The 23,029-nt window shown below is 43.8% G+C and overlaps 1 protein-coding gene across 1 annotated transcript in view; it reads right to left on the bottom strand.

The window, feature by feature from the left end:
- LOC105667655 (neuropeptide SIFamide receptor) overlaps positions 1 to 16,414 on the bottom strand; it is a 36,606-nt gene extending 20,192 nt beyond the window's left edge. Inside the window, exon 1 of the mRNA XM_012359593.2 lies at positions 14,658 to 16,414. Within this exon, the coding sequence (XP_012215016.1) occupies positions 14,658 to 15,240 (583 nt within the window). The 5' untranslated portion in view covers positions 15,241 to 16,414. The remainder of the gene's footprint in view (positions 1 to 14,657) is intronic.
- Between the last annotated feature and the right edge of the window lie 6,615 nt (positions 16,415 to 23,029).

Below are 23,029 nucleotides of genomic sequence, written 5' to 3'. Positions count from 1 at the left end.
GCCGACGTTTTCGGAAAAAATTTTATCGTGATCCCGGTGCCCCGTTAACTGCCAATAAATCATAGCAAGATGCCATCCGTCTTGGAAATCTCTATATTGAAATGGAACATTCACAGACAGATGTGGCTCGGTCGTTAGAATCGCGATAAAATGCAGCTTTCACTTAATGCATTTCACACTGCATCTCGTACCAAAGGGTGAATCTCTTATTGCAAAATTAACGTGAAGAACTTTGTGGACGCATATTAGAAATAACAAAATATATAATTAGAAGTAGAAATAAATTTATCATAATGACTGAAAGCGAATAGGTTAAACAATCGTTTGTAGTATTGATACGTGTTTTGATTTTATAAATATTGCAACTCGCTTGTATTTTTTTCATTATCTGCAACAAAATTCGCTGGTAAAGGAAAGAAGCGAAGATCAGACATGAAATCAATCACGTAGCGAATAGACGGAGAGAATGACTCTTAAAATAGCTGCGTTAGATTAATCTCTTCCAGATTTCATTAAGCAGAATGTTATAGAAAAAAAGGAAGGAACGGCCGAAAGTTACGGCCAACAGGCAAATAAACTGCAAATAAATCAGGGATTTAATATACTTTACCCCCAAAAATACCATAAGCTTTCTTCTAATGAAAATTCTTTTTAATGAAACATCCGGATTTACGTGTCTTTTTTTCCGTCGCGCGTGATGTAGGATGTTCTACTTTGCTACATTAACATTTATTAGCGAATCTCTCGACAAATTTGAAATCGAATTTTTCTCGATAAAAATATGAAGAGGAATTATTTAGCGCAATTTTTTTTTAACATTTTATATTTATATAATTGAATTTCAAGAGACATAACATTTTAGTTTATTACATCAAATTAATAAAAAAATATGTAGTTTTATTATTTGCATTTCTGTGAAGTTTAATTAATATTGTTTTAATTAACAAAATTTTTTTATTTTAGCGGCTAAAAATTTGAGTACGATTGTAATATATATCAGAATGTAATAAAACTTGTGCATTCCTGTTTCGATTTTATTTAAAGCAGCATTACTCGAAATTTATCATCATTCCATGTTTGTTAACGTAATTGCGCTAGGAATTCATTTTTTCTCTCAAGAAACTTGCGCCGCAGAGTTGTTGTCCGACGTTGCAGCATGGTAACTGGATTGCTATGCTTACAGGTGCTGAATAAATTGCACAGCCGCTACAAAAAGCACGGGTATCTACGAAGGCTGTACATAAAAATAAGAAAGATATTCTCAATACGTTGAAAAGGAGAAATTTTAATTGCTAATTACTCAAAAATCCTTAATGGTTGAATATTTTGGCTGAGAAGACTTGACTTTATATATTATTCAGAGAATTAAACATTGTAATAGGGACGCGGTATATTAAAGTTGATATATATATAGAAGAGAGAAGAGGTCTCCTTTCAGACCGATTCCTATTGAAATGTTGAAACATTTCGCGACCTCCGACACAGTAAATGAAAAATCACAGCGAGAAGTAGAGATGGAGGCGGAAGAAAGGCAGGAAGCAGAAAACGAAGAAGACGAGTGAACGTTATCGGACTTTAAGATCGTCCGATTCAGACATCCACCACCATTATATGCAGCTGGTGAATTCTATTATGACATCTCGCAAGCACCTTCATCAGCAATTTCTACAGATGGTTTGTCGGGGTATCATTCGTGCAGATGGCAACATATCAATCGTACGTGAAGCGATGATAATAATAATTGAATACAAAATCGAATAGTAGAAATCTGTAACAAAGTGCCAAGAAATTTGAAATTTAAACGCAGAAAATTGAAATATGATGTGGATGATTTACTTCATATTTCAAAGATAATTATAAAAAATTAATTATTAATAAGTGATCTCTTGAGAAGACCATATGATATGAAAATGAGGAGAGTTGTAAAAATTCTGTTTCGTGCACCACAAGTTCTGCGATATTGTGATTACAATCGTATTGAATTTTTGAAGCACTCGGAAATTTGGAACATTGGATGGCGTCTTAAAGCGACGAAAATCAGTTTCGCGTTAATAGCGGCGCGCTGACTTGAAGGGGCGGTAGATATATTTATACAAAAATACATGAATAACGAATGAAGACTCGCTCTCGGGGGATTCGAACATAGGGCCTCTGATCTAGATTCACGAGGGCCGCGAGCGCGCGGAGTGGTTCAGCGGTATAGTCACTATGTAGGGCAGCCCGGTGTACTTGGTGGCGTGTACGGACTATCGCTCTGCGACTGCGCAGAGACATGAGACCTCTCCTCGGGACACTGCCCCGGTTTCGAATACCTTCAAGGTCTCGCTGGCGCGGCACCGCGACGCGCGATCCCTTCCGCCCGTCCGCGCCGGATCCCAGGTGCTAGGATGCACTGTGAAAACGGTAGCATCGCGCTCGCCGGGTTAATCGAGTTTTCCGCCGCCCGCGCGCGCCGCGCACCGTTTCTCGATATTTTTCCGACGTGACGTGAACGACGAAGCGACAAACACACGTTCTACACGTCCGCACGGCATGCGACGACCGTCCGATGGCTCGACATCGAATGAAAAAATATTTACGCATGATTGATAGCAAATCACTGCGAGGTCCCTTCCATATTGTATGGAACGTGAACTGGGACAGCAGATTGTCCACAATGTATCGGTTTAACGGTAACTATAACGCTGACTTAGATGTATGCATCCCCTCCGGTCTTCAACGTTTCACGTTATTTTCTTTTATCATCTACGGATTCTTCGAACGTGTCGGAGCCGACTTACCCTTAATAAAAATTTGATTGAGCTGCTTATCTGTCGTGCCTTTTTCATTTTTCATTTTAAACATCTTAGTAATCTTGAATATTGAAATTCTTTTCATTTGAGAAAAACATTCAATATGTTGATAATTAATCCCGAACATTAAGAGATACTTGAGAAAATCTCTCTATATTAACGCATTATACATTTTTTGTTAATATATACACTGGTATTTTTCATTCGAGCGAACTCAAGGAATCAAAAGCGATGCGATTGAAGTCGCGCGGCACCTTTAACGTTTACCGTCGCGTTTCACCGCTCTCGTATCGACGTTTCGCATGCTGCGAGCCGGCCGCGATTTGGCCTTCGCTAAATGCACGCATCCCCGATTACAACACCGCATCGCACCACCTCCGGGTTTATCGCCGGGTCACCAATTTCTACACGCTCATTATCTACCGAGACCGCATGACCCAGACTCGCAAGCACGCTTTGCAAGTGTGTATGACATATTGATGCGCGGGATCTTTTTCTTCTAAAATGAATGAAGATTAATTTTAAGCGGCGGTTTTAACCTGTATACGCCGAGTTGGAACTTGGCGCGGGGGGACGAACGAGAGGGAGGTAGTGACCTAGTACAAGTGGCCGAGATGCATGACCCGAATACCGGCGTTGTACAGGTGTGCACCACCGGCGGTGTGTCCCACTGGCCTCTACTCTCTTCGCGGCACAAAGTGTGGCTTCAAACACGCCGCCGCGAGGTCGCGGAAAGAAGGCGCGGAGGATCTCGAGGGATGCCGCGCGAGGAGCGAAAATACCATCGATCTCGCGCGCGAGATACCGGCGCCGAGATCCTATCACGGCAATTAGGCACGAAAGAAAAAATGTTTATCGGCAAAGTCACCCTCCGACAGTGTGCCGGCATCAAGCCCTATCCCTCGATCGAATGCACGGCCTATTATGTAACTAAAGCAGCTCGTTGAGATTATAATACGGATAGCTATAACCACAGTGGCGATACGTGGGTGCATAGATCTATCATGTGTCTCTGGTCGTGACATCAATACTTAGGATGCACAAGGATAAATTTATCGCTTTGTCAATGTTACTAGTTATTCCATATATCGTATTAGTGTGTGGAATATTTTTTAATAATAGCACGTATAAATTTTAATCGTAAACTCATTCGAGAAAGAGACAACCTATTTCGGAATTTCACCTAATATGTTCTTTATTGTAAGGTAAAATTATTTCCGAGTGCGAAGAATGTTTTTGCGAGTAAGGTCTTGCGGATATAATTAGGAAATTTGCCGTTTATGCAGCAAGATGGATTCGCACCAATTTACATTACGTAGCGCATTACATGCATAATGTCCTCACCAGAAATGCAATCTATTGGCGCCACGGTTACATTGGCTAGATTTATATTCCGTCCTTGGCAAGCAGCGACTCGCGCGCGCATCTCCGGACGAATTTCCGGATAATAGATGCCGCAAAGTCGGTGTCGCAAGTTGTGGTGGGAAACGCAGCGCTGTCTCTGACGCTGGAAGCTGACAGCCGCGAAAGTCGCGCGGCAAAGCGCTCAGACGAGCGGATGCAGCCACGTACGCCTTTGGCTCATGTAAACGTCCGCGGGAACTTAAGTTAGTGCTTGCAGCCGGGATGAGAGAGGGCGGAGCGTGTGTCTGGATGAAACCGCGACGAGATACGCAACCGCGTTCGGGGAGTTTACAGCCGTAAAACACCACGAATGCCTCGGATGAAATTGCGAAACGCCACGCCAAGATCTTGATTAATTCCGAAGTCGGGACGAAAACTATCGAGCAGCAGCCATCGATCATGACTGTCATAATAATTTGAATACGAGATATCTATCTATCATTATAATTACTTGGTGAAGCTCCATCTTCGCGACGGAACAACTCCTAAACGGAGCAAGTTATTAAAGTCACGTAGATGACTCTCTGAGACACTTAGTTCTCCGAGATTTTACGATTCTCCTGTTTTTAGCCCCGCTATAAAACTCTACTACAACGTTCCCAGCGTAATACGGCGCGTGATATACTTGCCGTCTGTTCTTTCCAAAAGCATCGCGACAGGACATGTAAATTGCGTATATTTTTCTCGCGGGCTTAAACACATTATTCCTTAAACGACCGTGGATTCCTCCAGTTGCGAGATAAACTGAATAAATTCATCACCGTGATGATGATTGCCGCGCGTTTGCATGAAACGTACTTATATCGCGAGCGATACCAGGTAACTTTGCGAGATCGGCGAAAACGTTTGACTGCGGTAAAAGACATTGGAGAATAAAAATTAATAGGCCGTCGCATATATATGTATATTTATATGCATAATATATATAATATAGTATACACCTGTCTATTACCTGTATCAAGACCAAACGGTGGCAGATATCCGCTCCTCTGACCTAAATACGTAATTATCTTTTCGCGTGGCACGACCTTGGACGGACCAAGTCCAAACTGGGCCATGTCTCTGTCTACCAGTTTTACTTCCAACGGATCACCTGTTCGAACATTCGCGACGCTCTCGAGCAATTTTTCTCGTCAAAAGTTCAAGGAACTCGAAAATATCAGGATATATGACCGAGATAATTCCTACGAAATCGATCGTCCTCCGTAAATAAAAATAAGCGTCCGTCAGAAATATTTTTAGGACAAACGAAGACGATTGTCGAGACGTTTGTAGCGTTTCGAAAAATTATCAGATAATTCTTCGAGAATTCAACGGGGGGGGGAGGGGGGGGATAAAAGGGATAATTTCGCTGCGTGTTGAGAATAAAAAAGAGGCACACCGCCGGCTAATCGTCCTCAGGTAAACTCGCCGCCTGCCCGCCGATCGCCCGCTTTCCACCCTTTGACCCCCGCCGTCAACTGGGACGCCGACCTAGTTCACCTGTAGACACGGTGCCAACACACCCGCACCCGCCAGCTGCGGCTCTGCCGGCGCAGCGCACACCACCCTTGTGGATATACGCGCGTGCTTCGTGCGATCCCGCGGCACGCAACACGCGAATCCTTCGGCAGCGAAAGCATCGCGAATTCTCTTCCTTATCGCTGCGCGGCCGGCGCTGCAATACCACACGCTGCGTGTCTGAATTTCAGGCGCGCTGGATTTTTTGGGTCACGTTACAACGAGTCGAGATCGAGCGGACGCGGTCGCGTCCCTTTGCGCCCGCGAGGAATATCAACACCGCCGTGTCGCGTTTAAAAGAGAAATTGATCTCGTTATCTGAGAACGACAGAAGTAACTCGGCTGATCATTCTAAGTTAAGCAAATTCGATGAACCAATTTTATTATCGAATAATACAATCGAAATTGTTGTCGCGAAAGGTCGCGTCTTCGGGATTGCACATTTTGCCTTCCTCCGGAATTATATTCATCGGATGCACCGCGGCGTACGACGGTACGCAAGACGAAGAATGGAGACGTGCGCGGAGGGACGATGGGTCGCGAACGGGGTCGAAGTCGGGGGGTTGTGGAGTGTGATCGGCCGATGTAGGCCAGGCGAGAGTGTTGGCCCTTTTTGCCTTGACACGAATACAGGTTGTATGGATCTCGGTTTGGGTCAGGTTATCGGCGGTGCTGCACTTTTGAAATTCTACGAAGCGAACGTATACGTGCGCAAGATGAATTCAAGGGGCAGACGCGATCGGGCGAGGCACAATTCAAAATATGCACACTCGTCGCACGCCTGTTTCCCAGAAGAAAAAATTTTTAACGGCTACTCGTATAATCGCGTAGAGGCACCGAAAACGTTCTCTAATCTTTTTTGTTCCCCCTCGAATAATTGTTTTTTTTTTTTATCCGCTCTAAACCTTGGTTGTCCAAATTAATTTCCCCGGATCTCCGGATTCTCGACGCGAGATTAGGGAAGATTAATGACAGGCGGTTACAATTTATACCATCGAATTAGCGGTAGAAGATTAACAGACGAGTATATTACAGAAGCGGCTAAAGTTTTTTCAAGCTCACTCTCGTCCCGCGATCTTCGCTTTGCACAATTTTGGCACGGGCTGTGCCGAGATCAGCAATGTGCGGCACCTTTCCAATTTTTGAGCATCGATGCACGGGCTTGAGGGCTTGCATACACGTACGGAATCACAAATATAATAAATCTGGACTATCTGGTTATATAGACAGCTTACATACAGTCAAGGTGATTGTAGTTCATTTCGCACTATTATGTACACACTTCGGATTATCGATTCAAATTTATATAACCCGCGACGTGTACAAAGCGCTCCAAAATGATATATAGTTTCACGGAGAATCTCTAAACTTAATATTGAAGTCGAATTCTCTGCCGGATTTAAACTTGATTTCTCGATTACACAAAATTCGGTGAGACGCTCGATATTTTACACACAGATAGGGCAAAAATAGGGTTTCTCGTGATGAAATCTACTTGCATTTAATTTTTTATTATTTGCTATTAACTGTGCTAGTAACCAAGTTTTAAATTGAGATGCTGTTAAAGCTCACTTGATATTCATTAAGAATTGAGCTGGCCTGAATCTCATTTCACGAAAAGAGTTCCATATTCAATCGTCTACAGAATTGTTAACATTTGAACATTATAATTAAGAAACCCGCAATTTTAAATTGTTTAAAAAGTTTGCCTTAAAAATCCAAGTTTTCAAATGTTTTGTAATTATTGTGTTAATAAAAAAATATACTGCGATGGATTTTCATATTTTTAAATCTGCAATCAAGCTCGGTAATCAGAAAAATTTTAATATTAATTTGCATTATTTTCAAAATTGAGTAAAGTTGACTTAAAAGTTTTTCTTGCGCATCTATGATATTTTTCCTGCTGTATTCAGAGTGTAATGTTGAATCGCAAGATGCGCAACATCAGCCTCAGATGTTTATGTCAATGTGACAGCGCATATTGTTCGTTTAATAGCGCGTTTGTAATTATATTGCGTCGCGACGGCGACATTCACGCTCGCATGCGATTACGAAGATGATGCCAATTGTGTAAACCGTATTGGATCTATGTATCGCAGCTGAGGAAACATTGTGCCGATATTGTTTCTCACTTCTTATTTTTACATTTGTTCGATCAGAAATCCCGCCGAGGTCATATCGAATTCATTTGTGCTTCGCGATAAGAAAAAAATCATGTTACAACATGTTATAAATCAAAATTTGTCTTTAATTCAAACTACGTCTATATTATAATGTAAGACAGCTGTTTTCACTGGACAAATGCATAAATTTTATTCAAAGTAACACTTTTTCTCAATCTTGTCATATTCTGCTCATCGATCAATTAATAACGGCGTTTAAACTTAGAAAATAATTTTTATTTTTAATGCCGTTTTTACTTTATTTTAACTTGATATTTTGTTTTATACAAACATCGATTTATATTTATGGAAAACTAATTTTAATTCATTTAAAAAGCAGATGAGTCCAAAACGAAAATGTCGATAAATTGTTTATAAAACAGCTACGTTCTTTTTATCTGGAACTAATTTTGTGCCAACTTTGATTTGTCGAGTGCAAACTAATTTTAGTTTGTTCGAAAATAGATGAATCAGAAATCTATTCTTTAACCCGATTTAATTTTATGTTATACACAATCCTCGATTTATTAAGAGTATAACTTATGCGAAGCTAATTTTATTCTGACAATGAATGCCACGAACGCAAGTGCAAACACTCGGGATGACATAATGCCTCAACGTATAGGTAAAACTTTCCATGCTGACAAATATAGCTATTATATCAGTCACAGAGTAAAGAAATAGACAATTAAAAATCTAACTTGCAAATAATGGAAAGAAGCCATGAAATAAGTAAGTAAAATTAGCGGTCAACGATCGATGAACTTTTTAATTTAATTGTGAATCGAATGTTATTTCGGTGTCCGGCATAGATCGCGCTATTAATAAAAGAAATGGTCAGGAGTGTCTAAGACACAGTGCTTTTAATTAATTTAACTTTGCTATAGATCTATATTTCTTTCGTAAATGCTACGTGAAGAATCTAATATTATTTTTGATAACAATAATTTATTATCTTTATAATGTATTTTTAGCAAATTTTATAAAAATATGTGCACATCTCTAAATTTATATGAATGTAATCTTTTATACTGTTTTTCTTTTATTTTTATATAAATCACAAGCTTGAAGTTTTGTTGGAATCTTATTGATTAATAAAAAAAAACACATTTGTTTTAATAATTGATCGAACTAGAAACTCGATCAACCATTGATGCACACTGATCGTATATGTGTTAGAACATCTAATTCACCTACTTTCCTCTGTTTGCAAAATCATTATTGAAACAACTTATTAAAGGATTCTTCTCGTACTTTAAAGCTAATCAAATACCATCAACTGTCTATCCACCTTCTTTTCCTTGCAAATCTATTGAAGCAGCCTTATTTTCCTTTGCGAATCTATAATTGAAGTAATTCTATTCTTAGCGCGCGCTTTATGATTGGATATCCCCTTAAACATTTAACATTCGCGAACTAATAATAAGGTTCATAATCGAAGGGGACGGCCAAGAGAGCGAGTCGCACTTCTAGTTCGGATTTCATCTAAATGGCACGGATGAAACAGTAAAAGTTGCTAATAGGTGTAATGCACGGACGGCGGGAAAAGAGTGTCTCGGGAGGGTCGGGAGCGCAGAGTGAAAGGAATGATCGAACCGGAAGCCGACGCAGGGAGAGCCACCGAGCTCTAGTTTGCGACATGGTGAGAAAGAGAGATGGGAAGAGAAAGAACCACCCTGTGCAGGGAGCGCAGGTGGAGGGTGCGGGAGGCGGTCACTTGAGGGCGTTCACCCTGTGCTACTCGCACACATACACGCACAGCCGTACTCGATACACCCGTTTCGCATTACTATGTGCACACGAACGGTGTGTATGGCACGACAACCGCGCGACGAACGCCGCGCTTCGACAACATTCGCGAAATGCCTCGGCCCTTTGTGGTCCGCCGTATCAAGCTGGACGCGACACAGCACTTTATGACGGTCTTATGCGGAAAATACGGAGTTTAGCGGCCGGCGCATAGCTGCCGGCGGTATTTTGCAACATAGTTGCGCGGTCGAAATTTTATAAAAGTCCCACGTAGGACGTTGCACCGTGTCCCGCGCCGATATCCAAGGATCACCGCGCGGAACAGGAAGGAACGGGTGAGGAAAGAATAATAATCATTGATCCTCGGTCGTCGCATCGCGCCGTATTGACGTGTGTCCCTAGTGCAATACGAGCGAACGACCGGACGAAATTTATGCCAGCCGGATTTCCATGGCCGTGATTTACCGGCTTGCCAACGAAGGACCTTAAATCTAGTTGCTCGGCGCACCACCGGCGTTTCCTCGGTAACAAGGTAGGCGGAAAAAAGACTAGCCTTGATTAACGACAGTGCAGTTTTGTATCGCCGCTTTATTAGAACAATTTGTAACTCGAGACTTTTCGCGAGGAGCGCGCCGTGGCAAGAGGGCTCCGGCGCTTTACAGCCACTTCGGAAAAAAACGACCCGCTTCGAGTGCCCCGTTAAGTCTGTCACGGCTGTCTGTTTCTGCCTCTCCGTCTCTCCATCTCTCTTCACCATGACCCAAAGCATAATTAATGGCGCTTCTGCTGCAGAATTAATGTTGAGGTAACCGATTTACTTATGCCAAGACTCTCGTTCGATCAAGGGCAAAAGCCGACGATTCGCGGCGCGAGGACAAAAACCTCTTTCACGATAATCTACCGAGGGCAATAGTCGATCGCTCTTTTTATCCTCCAAGATTAATCGCGGGAATACGAATAGAATGTTATCCCGGTTAACGCTTAGCGCACATTTAAGAAAAAAAATAAAGCGCTGATTGAAATAATTTTATTAATGTAATCAAATAAGTAGAATAGAATTACGATTAAAATCGAAGAGTTCTCCGGAGAAAATATTTCACAAAAAGTAATGTAAGCAGACAGTGTTTAAAGGTCGCGTGAAGCGAAATGCCGCTGGAGTCTTTTCGAGCGAACGAACTCATTATTTATCCGTGCCAATCTACGGAATGTCGCCGGTATGATTTTATTTACGTCGCTCGCGTCACGGGTGCACGGCCCGATGATCAATTCTGAACGCAAGTAATTCAATTTACTGTGTCGTCAGTCTAGAATCCCGAGATCGCCACCAATTTCCATGTCAAAGCAAACGAGGAGCGTAGCCCTCTCGCCACGCATATATGTGCGTATATGCGACGTCGTACATAAGTGCTCTATATGCCCTATAAATTCCTCAATATTTTCTGGATTATTTTAAGGCATTTTAAAGGAATTTTTGAGGATGGAGAATGCCTGGATGCGCGTATTTTTATTAATAAATAAATAAACAACATCAAACGGCAATAAAGTTAGCGATTAACGTATCTTAAATAACCCTTTGTCTAAAATGTAACACTTGTCAAACGCATATTTCTTTATACTTTTTAATTTTATAGTTGTAATCACTGGCGGATCCTGGGTTAACCCCCCCCCCCTTTCCAAGTTAAAAAAAAATCAATTTTGCTGGATCCGTTTCAAAAATCTTGGTAAAAAATGCATTAAAGCAGGTCAAAACCCCTCCTATATTGACATCAGGATCCGCTAATGGTTGTAGTATATATCGGCATGTAGATATATATTGATTCAAAGAGTGCTTGATTGGCGACTATTAAGACATTTGCGACGCCCACTCTTCGTAGGAAAATATCTGTTATAATATCTTTGTCATTAGTCACTGGCTCGAGTAGCCTCGGCAAAAGTAGCGCAATTTTCGCTAAGAAAATCGTCGAGTGGATATTTTTTCGAGCACACAGGTACGTCTATAGACCTGCCTGTAAATCGCCTTCTCGGTAAAGAGCCAAGAGAGCGAAAATTAAACGCCGTTCTCACAGAAATGAAATTGTGCTACTCGAGAAATCTTCCAGCTAGCGCGAGTCTCTCATTCGGAAGAAACGAACGACTCTTACTGAAGAATTAACCCGCCCTCCGTCCTTTACCCACCGGCTTCATCGATAACGACTTATTATCGGAGCACCGCCTCCTTCGGCCGTGCAGTCATATTCCTACTTTTCGTCTCATAAATAATCAACGAGCGCTAGCAGCTAGTAGACTATAGCAGAATCGATAGCGTGAAATTCGTTCTTCGAACGTAAACGAAACCGGCGCGTTGTCATTCCCGCCTGCTGTAAATGCTCACAGATGTAACGAGCGTTACGTATGCATACCTAATGCTGCGTAACAAGTCGTCGCGATGAACCGCTTGGCGGGACGATCGACTTTTCAATGAGAAACACGAAGACGCTTGGTACGTGTTAATATCGTCACATGACTCGAGTGAGATTCGTCAGACGGGGCGTTCAGCGCCAATAATTTGACAGCTCCGCTGGCGTTTCTTTTTTTAGACTTCCGCATACTGAAGAACGTATCGCGCTTCAGCGATTTTACTTCTATAAAATTATTATCTGATCGCAATATTATTTGATACGAAAAAAAAAAAAAAACAGCAATACGGCACTTTTTTTAGATATTTAAATAATCAATTTTTTTATGTATTGTGCGAAAGATGGCGTTCACATAGCTGAAAGGATATTATATTATATTATATATATATATATCGCTAGATGTTCGGTAAAAAATTTACATAACAGTTGCAAAGCTGCCTCTTCCGTTAAAAACGAACAAGCGGAGATGTCTGGTGCGCTTCAGGGTCGAACGCGTCGACGCCTGCGGAGCACAAGCGCGGCGGCCTTCGCAAAATCGATCCTCTATCAGAGAAGGAAGTCGTTGCCTCGTGCACGCCGCCAACGATAAGAGGCCAAGACGGTCGCTTTGATCGCGGATTAATCGAACGGACGTGATAGCGGAAATTCTCTCTCTCTCTCTTCTTCTCTCTCGACATCGGCGACGCTCGCTTGCCGTGAGATTGTGAAGAAATCCCGACGAATCGAATAGCACATTCCCAGTAAACTGTCGAATAAAACGCCGTCAGCGGGAGAAACGAAACGTGCGTCGTAAAAATACGCGCCTTTAACGTTCCCATTTACGATTCTCGGTCTAAGAATCGCGCGCCTCGCTATCCATGATTATGTAAATTCGCTGTACAGCGCGTGGCCGCGTAATGCACGCGGTTGTTTCTACCGTTCAAACTGCAGACTGTCACGAGAAATGACGCCGTTGGTCGCGTGCGAGAGTCGTGCCGCCGAGAAAACAGCGTCGCGAATTTTTAACGGAGACAAAACAAACGCGTGCGACCGGCGAATACGTAAATCTCTGGCGTAAGTGATACAATGCAGGGCAAGTCCGGCGACAAGGGCGGAGAAGCGTCCTCTGCACGGTTGGCGCACGTATTTGTTTTCCGTGACATAGGTTGATGCAAATTAAAATTGCAAATATTTATACTCGTAATATACATTCGTGGTGAGGGAATAAACTAGCGCGATTTTAAAAATAGCTATTTCTAAATCCAAAATATTTTATTTCAATTATAATGAAAAGTCTATGGGCGCTTGGCCGCACTCTTTCTGAAAAATTTTCCTGTGTATAAGAAAAATAGTAATAGAAATTATGAATTTTATTTTATTCGGCAGAAACTAAAACAATTGATACTTTAAATTAGCTCTTTATTAATTCTTCGATGATTTACCAATTACATTTTTTAACCAATTTAAAATTATTTTATTAAATTATAAAAGAGGCATTTCAAATTTTACTTATTGTCTCATAGTACGTTACTAAATAAAATTAATAAGCTTTGAGTTAATAAACACGCAAAATGAATTTTTTAAGTAGACGCGGCACTTACAACGCGATTATATATACGCCAGTTAATTGGGGACCCTCGTGTGCGGTTCGAAACGCATACAAGCCGCGCGTTTGCCCGCTCGTATTATCACGCGGAATTTTACGCCGCTTTTACGATTCGCTGATTTTCTAAAGAACGACGTGGCTCGTGTTTTTTTTTAACCTTCTGCCGCGTGATTCTGTCCATGGAAATGCAAATAGCGGCGTTTTGTTTGCTCAAATTGCGATCGGTGCCGTAAGTCTGTCGTCTGTTTGTATTCGCCTCACACGAGCGTGTATCCCACTCCCTCGTCGATCCCGAATTCGCAACGTCTAAATTTGCACGCGACTCGCCCACTTTTTACGCCGTCCTGTAATTCACATCGCCGTTTGATTCGCCAGGCGCCATTAAAGCGAGAACGAGTCGATTACTCGCGCGATCCGGCTGCCGGCTCTCACCGGGAATTGGATGGCCGCGTTCGAGCGCTGCCTCGAGAACGCGAACAGCGATAGAGAGAGACGTAAAGGAATCGATTCGGTAATACGAAGGGAATGCACCGTCTTCCGTCTCGATGGCACAGGACCAGCCCCCCTTGTTCGACCTGGAAGGATGGTCGGAACGAGGAGCCGCTGCGTCGAGTCGCCACGGATTGTACGCATTGTGACGACCACTTAATTGCCCTTGAGAATCTCTCCCCGTCTCTAAGTGGAGCGCGCTCCACTCTTAAGGGTAGCTCATAAATATTTTCGTTACACTCGAAGGAGCATTCCTCGCGCTTCACGTAGAGGCGGAAGATGATTCATAAATTATGATGAACCCGCGGTGAATACTAGTCTCTTTACCGTCGTGTGTACTAATAACGAATAATACTAATATTATTAATATTACAATAATTGGCATTCCGTATAAAAATAATGTAATAAATAATCGTAGTAAACATATAATTTAGACAAGACAGAAATTGCACGCTTTCCTCGAAGAGTATACTTCTTTTCCGAGAAGTTCTGAAATTAATTTCCAAATCCCTCGCTCGTAATGAAAGACAATCGCGAAGCGTAAGAGGATCAAATGACGAGAAGACGCGCCGGTACTTACGGACGAAGATGTTGCTCATCAGCGTGGCTGGCAGGCAGAAGACGATGACAAGGACGTCGGCCACCGCGAGATTGACGATGAAGAAATTCGTGACGGTCCGCATGCGGGGCGAGCGGTACACCACGGCGATAACGCAACTATTGCCGATCAGACCGACCACGAAGACGACGACGTACGCCACGCAGTAGACCGCCGACATCGCCATGCTGTGCCGGTAGAGCCGGTCGGGCGCGTGCTCGATCGCCGACAGATTTACGGCGGTTTTACTGGCGTTGAACAAACCGGCGGCGTGGTCCTCCATGGTAGCGCGCGGACTCGTCGTCGCGATCGCCTCCGTAATCAGATTGTTCAGATAGCCGCCCAGATCGTGCCGCATCTGCAGCAGGGTGCCGCCGGTGCCCGGCGCGGCGGCGGTCGCGACTGTCGTCGTGACCGGCACGTTGCCGTTGTTGCTCCTGCGGCGCGCGTCAACGTCGAACTCCTCCGAGTCCGGTAGACGCAGGGACGCCATCTCCAGGAGGGGAGACGGTGGCTGCAGCATCGGGAACTTTAGCGTGAAGTGACGGTTCGGCGTCTCGACCATTAGCCGAAACGCTTAAGCGCGCCGCGCCGCGTCCGCCTCCGCCGACGTCGTCCGCCTCCGCCACGGCGCGCTGCTCCTCGCCGTCGTGTGTCGACGACCCCGCGGCCGACCACGGCGCCTACGCGACCTTCCCCGTCGTGGATCGCCGCGGACGTCGTCTCGTTTCACTCGACCGGGCTTCTACGGGGCTTTCCCGCACTCGAGACCGCACTCGGCAAGGACGCACTGCGGCCGATCGAATCTTAGAATGCGCGCGAACGATCGCGGAAACGATCGCTCGATCGTCGGGGACAACGCACCACCGGCTCGGGCTGGATACCGGTAAATTTCGGTGATTAAAACGCGGTCAATTACGAATGTCGGTCGGTACGAATTAAGGAGTACGCGTGGCCGAACAGAATTCTCACGTGTACTAAAGCCCGTTTGAAAACTACCCTCTTTCGAAACGGGGGGATGCAATCGAGGGAACAAAGATCAAAGGGAACGAAGGTGGAATTGGACTAGTTAATTTGTCGGGGCGAGGGAGCGGAGCGATGGGGGTTCGGGACGGGGAAGATGAATAGTAGAAGTGTGTACGAAGTGTGTGTACGAAAATTTGTCACGGCCGGATGCTGAGCGAGTAATGAGCCTGCCTTAGAAGACGACCGCGGACTGCCGCGAGATGCACCCGTCGCGGCGAGCTGTCTGGCTCGACGACTGCGCAAGCGTTATCCGAGCGGCACATGCACCCGCATGCGATATTGCGCGACCCGTAGAGGCACACGCCGGAGTAAAACTGGGAAATAGGAAGAGAGAGTGCTGGCGACGATGACAGCGTGACTGCTCCACATTAGAGCGGGCGCGCGAGCGCGCCTGTCCATCCGCCTGTCCTGTCGAAACACGCGCGACGAATTCGTAACCCATCCCCGCAGTTGCATCTCTCCCTCGCGCATCGCCGACTCGGCGCCCCAGCGAGACTCCCCAGCCAAATGTCGCCGAGCGATCTGCCGCACGCTGTACGTGCATCGTCCACGTTTATTGCGCTCGTGAAACTTCGAGCTGCTGCCGTAGCTAAGAAATCACTTCTCCAAACTGATTTGCGAAGCCGTAAGATTCAAGAAGATTCAGATTCCTAGTCGTATAACTGATTTTAAAATATAATTCCCTTTTTAGAATTCCCTTCTTAGAATTAATAGTCGTTTACAGAAGTTATGTATAATTTAAAATAATATGAAATATTTTATGCTGCTTGTGCAACAAAATTTGACAACGATAGAATCAAATAAGATTGGCAGTAAAGCAAGTAAAGTAGACCGATATAAAATTACGTCAAGTGTGTAAAATTCTAACGAATCTCACGAAATGCAACAAATGAAAATGGTGATTGGGTTTTTTATAAAAAATGATCGGAATAGCCTTCGTAAATATCAATGCGCTGCATAGCTGGACGTTTCGTAGAAACCCCGGTGCGCTTAAAATTTCCTGGTATGTCAGAACCAAAACTAAAAGTGGCTAAAACTGGAAAAGGGCGCATTACATTTACACACTTTTGACGCTGTCAACAAACACGTCCTGTCGCTGCGCTGACGTGAAGTCAGGGCCAAAACTAAAAGTGGTTGTAAACTCGGAAGGGACGCTTTTTATCACATACATTTATACGAATGTTTTACGTCGTTTTTATGAGCGTGATACGCTTTGGAAGTGGTCTCTTCTAATTATATTTCCTCTGTCTTGTAATGTCCTTTTTCAATGCACTTAAACGAACTACTTTTAATTGAGGAATCTTAAATTTTTTGACGATTTAAGTAAAAGACATTCATATCTGATACTTGAAATTTTGACGTTTGTTTTAATCAATTTAGCTATTTTCTCGGTACAGTAGACACACATATACACACCGAATCTTTTATATCGTTGGGCGGGATGTTAAACTTCCAAAGAACTTTTCTAATATCTCAAATAATCTTGGAAATACTCGTCTGTTATATTTTTTGCGATGATGGGTGCAAAAATCATTGAATTTGCTTGTGCAATCCGAAAAATATGCGATGTATAAAATGGTAAAAATAATTTACGTCGAATTTATCTCATTCATATATCATCACTAATAAATCATAATTTTAATTATAAATGTAGATTTCGAAGATATGTGATCTTGTGTGTAGAATTACGAAAATACGTAATGTCAAAGGAATCTCTCGCTTGCTTCATCAGCGTTGAAATATTTCTGTAGCAGGTGTTTCTTATCTCGTGACGGAATTTCGTTGACTGAATTTCTCACATTGAATATTTGTCTTGCAATGACGCTTTTCGCTTTCTTTTCCTAATTTAAACAACTGTAAATACTTGTAAATTTTATCTTTTTCAAAGCGATACTGTGTTATTTTATTCGATAAGCAACCAGAGCTTATTAAATTATTTGCAAAATACTTTAGATATTTCTAAATATTTTGGTATTGCTATCTATGCCTTGAAATACTGTCAAATACGTAAAATCTATTAAAACTGTAACTTAATAAATTTTTATTAATTTACATTTCAAAATGTTAGTTCATAAAAACTTCATAAAAATGTTTATCTCTTATTTAAAAATATAAAAAAGGTTACATTTTTGTATCACAAGAGTAAATAGATATTTCTGTAAGAGCGAATGCATTCGACGTGTCAGCCAATAAATCATGATGGTTTGACAATGGCATGAGAGGATCCTTTTTCCTCCAATATATCCAGAAACGGATTTTAAATAAATTTATAAAATATATTGCGACACTTGATTGGACCTAAATAAGTTTTATCTTACTCAACATTTAAATAAATCATTTAATTATTAAATCTTATTACGTTGGAAAAATATATTACATTATCTTCCTTATTTCTCACTTTTATAACTAGCAATTTTCGGCATAATTTGACGTACACTCGCTAATCATATATTTTTTATTAAATTTATAAATGTGTATTTAAATACATGTATATTGTTTTTTTTTTATATATTATCTTTAATCGAACATTTTGCATAAATTTACTAAATCCATTTGATCATTTATTTGCGTATAAATGTTCCATTGTATCAAATCAAAAATAACCACGTGTTTACAAAACGCATCTGCGACTAAGACAGGCATTAACGTGGAATGCGGGTTAAACTGTTAATGCACATAAATGTTCCTTTATATATCGAATCGAAAATAACGGAAAATAAATGTTTACGGAAACGTAGCCACGACTGACATCACTATAAAGCGTAGATACACAGCCAGCTGTTAATATTACGACATAAATTTTGGAAGGACGAAGGCGTATCCGCCCCGTGTCGATTTACTGTCAGTGCGATGGATCGACCGACGTCGCGACGCACATTCGACACGTACAACCACATGCAGCCGTACGCTGCCTCGATTAATCTCTTTGTCTCTTCAACTTTCTCTATCCTTGCTCTCTCTCTCTCCTTCTTTTTCTCTCTCCTTCCTCCTTTTCTCTGTTTTTCTGCGGTGTACCACGTCATCCGTCTTATGCCTTTACACATCTATGTCCGCTCGCTTGATTTCGTTTATGTTTTTTTGCCGCACGACGCCCACCGTCCGTCGTCTTTCGCTGATTACGTAGGATCGCATGACTCTCGGCGAATTGCCCAAATTTCCGGTTTCTAGAAGCGACGTTAGCTCCGAGCGACGGCTAAGCGGCTAATTGGATCACACTATCAAGGACGCGTGACGAAACGAATCGTCCAAACGAAATTCCCTTTCCCTAATCTGACGGGCCCGCTATTATTCTCGTCGTGCAACCAGTGGTTACTCGATTTCGTCGCACGCGAAATTTGTTAAAAAGATCGGCCCTCTTTTCGACATCGCGCGCACCGGCGGGTTATCGACGGCAACGCGGTTATCCCGGCAACTCAATTAGAATCTCGATTAAGCCCCTCGTAACGCCTCTTCCTGTTCTTAATCCCTTCAGGTCACATCACATCTGGTTTACTCTCATTATTTGCTTGTAAATATGGAAAAAAGATGTAAAAATATCATGCAGAACTGTTACATTTATTTTTTACGCTGATCTCTTCAATCGTGTCTATCGCGAGGAAACAAATTTGCATAAAGTCGTAAGGGATAATTTTCCTCTCTTTGTCTCGGACTCTATGTTTATTGCTAAGATAGCTACTTCATATCTTATTTCATTAGATTCCTAGTATAACCATATCATAAAAGAGAATGGTCTCCCACAATGAAGTGTGAGGGGAGGGAAGATATCGATGTCTAAAATCACAATGCGCCGTCGACATAGCCGACTGCCATTTTCCGCCGCGTATCAGGCCTCGTAACTCCCATCACAAAATAGCTACCTTATATATCCCCGGTTTCTGTTATATTCTCGTGTGTCTGCGCGCATTTCCGCGCGACTGAGATTACCTTTCTTATCCGCGGCACAAGATTGCGGAGCCGCATTTGCGAAGTCGGGGGTGCGGGATGACCGGGGAGGACAATGACGGGAGGAAGCTCGCGCGCGCGCGCGCGCGCGAGGAAAACTTCGCAACGGATCATAAATCCCATCGCCGTCCAACGACGGGATCCGTTCGACTTCGTCGTCAAGCTGACGCGGGCCCCGGCTATCGACTTCTTTTTTCGATGCCGTTCGCCAACGCCCGTTAAAGGGAGAACTCCGGGGATGCTGCCGCTCCGTCGTCGACGCGATGCGCTGAATGCCAGATGTTGCGGACAAACGTGATCGTGCACGTTGCGAAGGATTTTGAGAAGTGGCGCAATGGAAAATTGCATTGTTGGCGGGCTCGGTTAAAATCTCGGGCTCGTAAGCGCTCTCGGATCCGACGAGCGAGCAGCATGGGCGAGCGCACGGGCGAATCCCCGAGTTTCTCTTCGTAGGACGATAATTCTCCGTCACGCCGAACGGGAGACCGGAGATCCAACTGCTTCGTTTAAATTTATCGTCAGATTTTCTCGTCAAAGAGAGAAAGAGAGAGCGAGGGAGTGAAAAAACGAGGGACTGGACAGATCCGCGGGACTCCGGATTACCGGATCGCAATTATTATACCGCCCGCCTGTTATCTTCGAGTGATTGGTAATCCGATTTGCATCTTTTTCAAAAATTATATCCATATCGCACCCTCGTCGTACGGGAGCGCATCGATGCGCGTTAGTGCAACAACGCGCGAACCGCTTCGGAATATTGCGTCCGAAATTCTGCGGTATTTTTGTGCAGACGCAGTGCAGAGGGAGAGAGAGAGAGAAAGAGAGAGAGAGAGGACGAATTATCGGTATCTTTCCCTCCCGCTGTTTTCCTTTCTTTTTCCCCCCGCCGCAATCTACTTTCATCTCCTACGCTATTATCCCCAGTGAAAATCTCAAAAAAGAACTTGTTCAGATCTCGCCGATCTTTTTCTCTCGGCACAATGAGGCAAGGACGCTTTCTTCATTAGTGTAAACTGCATATAGGTAACTCGTGCGCGCTGCAGAAAGAAACGCGAACTTTTTTTTCCCTTTTCCCGCCGAGAGAAACGCAGCGCTCGTTCCCCACGCATCACCATCAGTGAGAGATTACGCTTTGAAAATCGTTTGCTCCGCTCACTCCTTTATCTCGCTTAATCTTCCTCTTTCTCTCTCTCTCTCTCTCTCTCTCTTTCTTTCTTCCTCCGCCATCCCGTTTCCGAAACTTCTAGAGCGCATTTTTCTCACTGTTCGCCCCCGCTTCGCAACTTTATATTCTCTATCTTCGGCACGACTTCCGGAACTCAGCGGGAATTCACGATTTAATCGCCCGTGGCGAAACTACCGCGAAAGAATTTCGGGGCAATTTAAAACCCGCGCCGACATTCCCGCCGGACCGAGCTCTCGGGACCGCGTCGATTTAGGATGGGACAGCTCTCATCGTCGTTTTTCCCGTGCGAAACTCGATGTCCTTTAATCGATGTATCGGTTAAGGGCAAGGTCGTCGCCAGCCGGTGCGACACGCGACCTGTAACCTTCGCGCGATATTAGTGCCGAACCGCCGTGTAACGAGCGATCGAGTTTCGTGTTGCGGCTGCTGCTGCTGCTGCTCGTCGTTGCGGCGCTACACCATGCTGCGCTTCACGTGTATCTAATAGCGCTCCGGCCCTAATGCATACGATTGAATATGCGAATTAGCCCGCCTTGGCGCCCAGAGCACGAAACAAGTCGTTCATTTTCCGCGCCCGAATCGATACTTAAGAGTCTCGGCCGGAGGAGTCCATCGGCGTTAACCGGAATACGAGCGGTCTCTCGTAATCGACTGCCAGCTACTCGGGCTGCATTTTCCACCTAAAGTACGCCGTATTTATGATACGGCGCGCACAGCAGGGAAATATTAATGCTGCGAGCGTGCTCGTAAAAGAATATGATATATGTCAGTCGCGATGGCCAGACAGAATTACAGCGCTCATCCTAGCTTTATCCGAGCTTTATCAATTTTCCACCATTCGGAAGTCACTTTTTCGGAAATTAGTCGGAAATTTGTCTTCATCGGCGCTTTGGAATCTATAGCGATTACACGGTTCAATTCGGGCACCACGACGCGGTGGCGGCAGCGGAGAGTGACAGGTCCTCCCACGAAAGCCACGACTAAATGAAAGAAAAGCAGAGAGCTGAGGCGAAGCTGAAGGGCGCCGAAAGACGGGGGAGAGCTCGCGAAATCGAAGGCCGCGACGGCCTTGCCCGGCGACTGGCTGCGAAATCGCCGCGCGCGCCGTTTTCATCAACTCCGACTTCCGCCGACGCGTTATTCGCATACTTGAGTGAAATATTGGATACTTAATCCCGCGTCGGGTGAGCGAAGGCACGTCGAGGGGAGTCCCCCCTTCTTCCGCGCTCTTTTCACGAGATCTGCGATCGCTGTCCGCGCGCGGAATACGCGCGGCATCCCTCGCCGTGTCGATATCGTTCCTTGCAAATCCGCTTCAGCCCGAGGTCGAGGTCGCCGACGTTAATCGTTGACCTTTTAAGCGCCCGTGCACAAGCCTGATCTCGTAATCGATGGCGTAATTCGATTCAACCCGGACGCGATCGGGCGCTTAAAACTTATTTACCGAGCGTATTAACCACTCCAGGGCGTCCCGGTGGACCCGCAGCCGGATCCAGTCGCTCCACCGACTCGCTCGTTTTTCGACGATATTCGACGATAAGCTCAACAACAAAAGAGTGAATAAATTAATTTAATCGGAATAATGCGTAAAAATTGAAAATAATGATCCTCGAGAAAAGTTTCAATAGTTGACATTGACAAAAATTAAAATGATAATTATTGATTATTCATCCGCGAAGAAGTAACCAAGTTCTATTTGCTGTAATTATGTTAAAAACTTGGCAATATAACTTCATTGTTGAGAAAGAACGTCCTTGCAGCATCCTTCCTGCGGATAATATTGGTTCTTCTTGCTGTGAAAAGCAAAGTGCTCGCATTTTTTGTCGCGTCGTTTTAAAAACGCGAACGGTCAGACAATCGTTCATCATCTGCAGTCGGTCGTAATAAAAAAGCAATCAGAAACGATTTTGTTCTCGTCCTTTGCTGCATTATCAATAATTTACAATGTACCTCCGATATCTCCCTTTAAAGAGGGATTAATACGACGATGCGCAATTTGATTTATCGTAATTAAAACACCCACGCTGATTTAATCGCAGTAGGAAGATTCCTAAGACGTCGGAGCGCTTCGAGAGGAATTGCGGCATATCGGCGCTGACGTATCTCCGAAGGTCACTTTTCACGACGAAACGCGACGTGATTGCACCTGTGTGAACGCGCAGCGATCATTTAACTCATTAATTATAACATAAAGAATATT

Source organism: Linepithema humile, chromosome 7 (assembly GCF_040581485.1).
Source record: "Linepithema humile isolate Giens D197 chromosome 7, Lhum_UNIL_v1.0, whole genome shotgun sequence".
NCBI classification, from domain to species: domain Eukaryota; kingdom Metazoa; phylum Arthropoda; class Insecta; order Hymenoptera; family Formicidae; genus Linepithema; species Linepithema humile.
The sequence above is the reverse complement of the archived record's forward strand: the minus strand, read 5'-3'. Positions and strand labels throughout refer to the sequence as shown.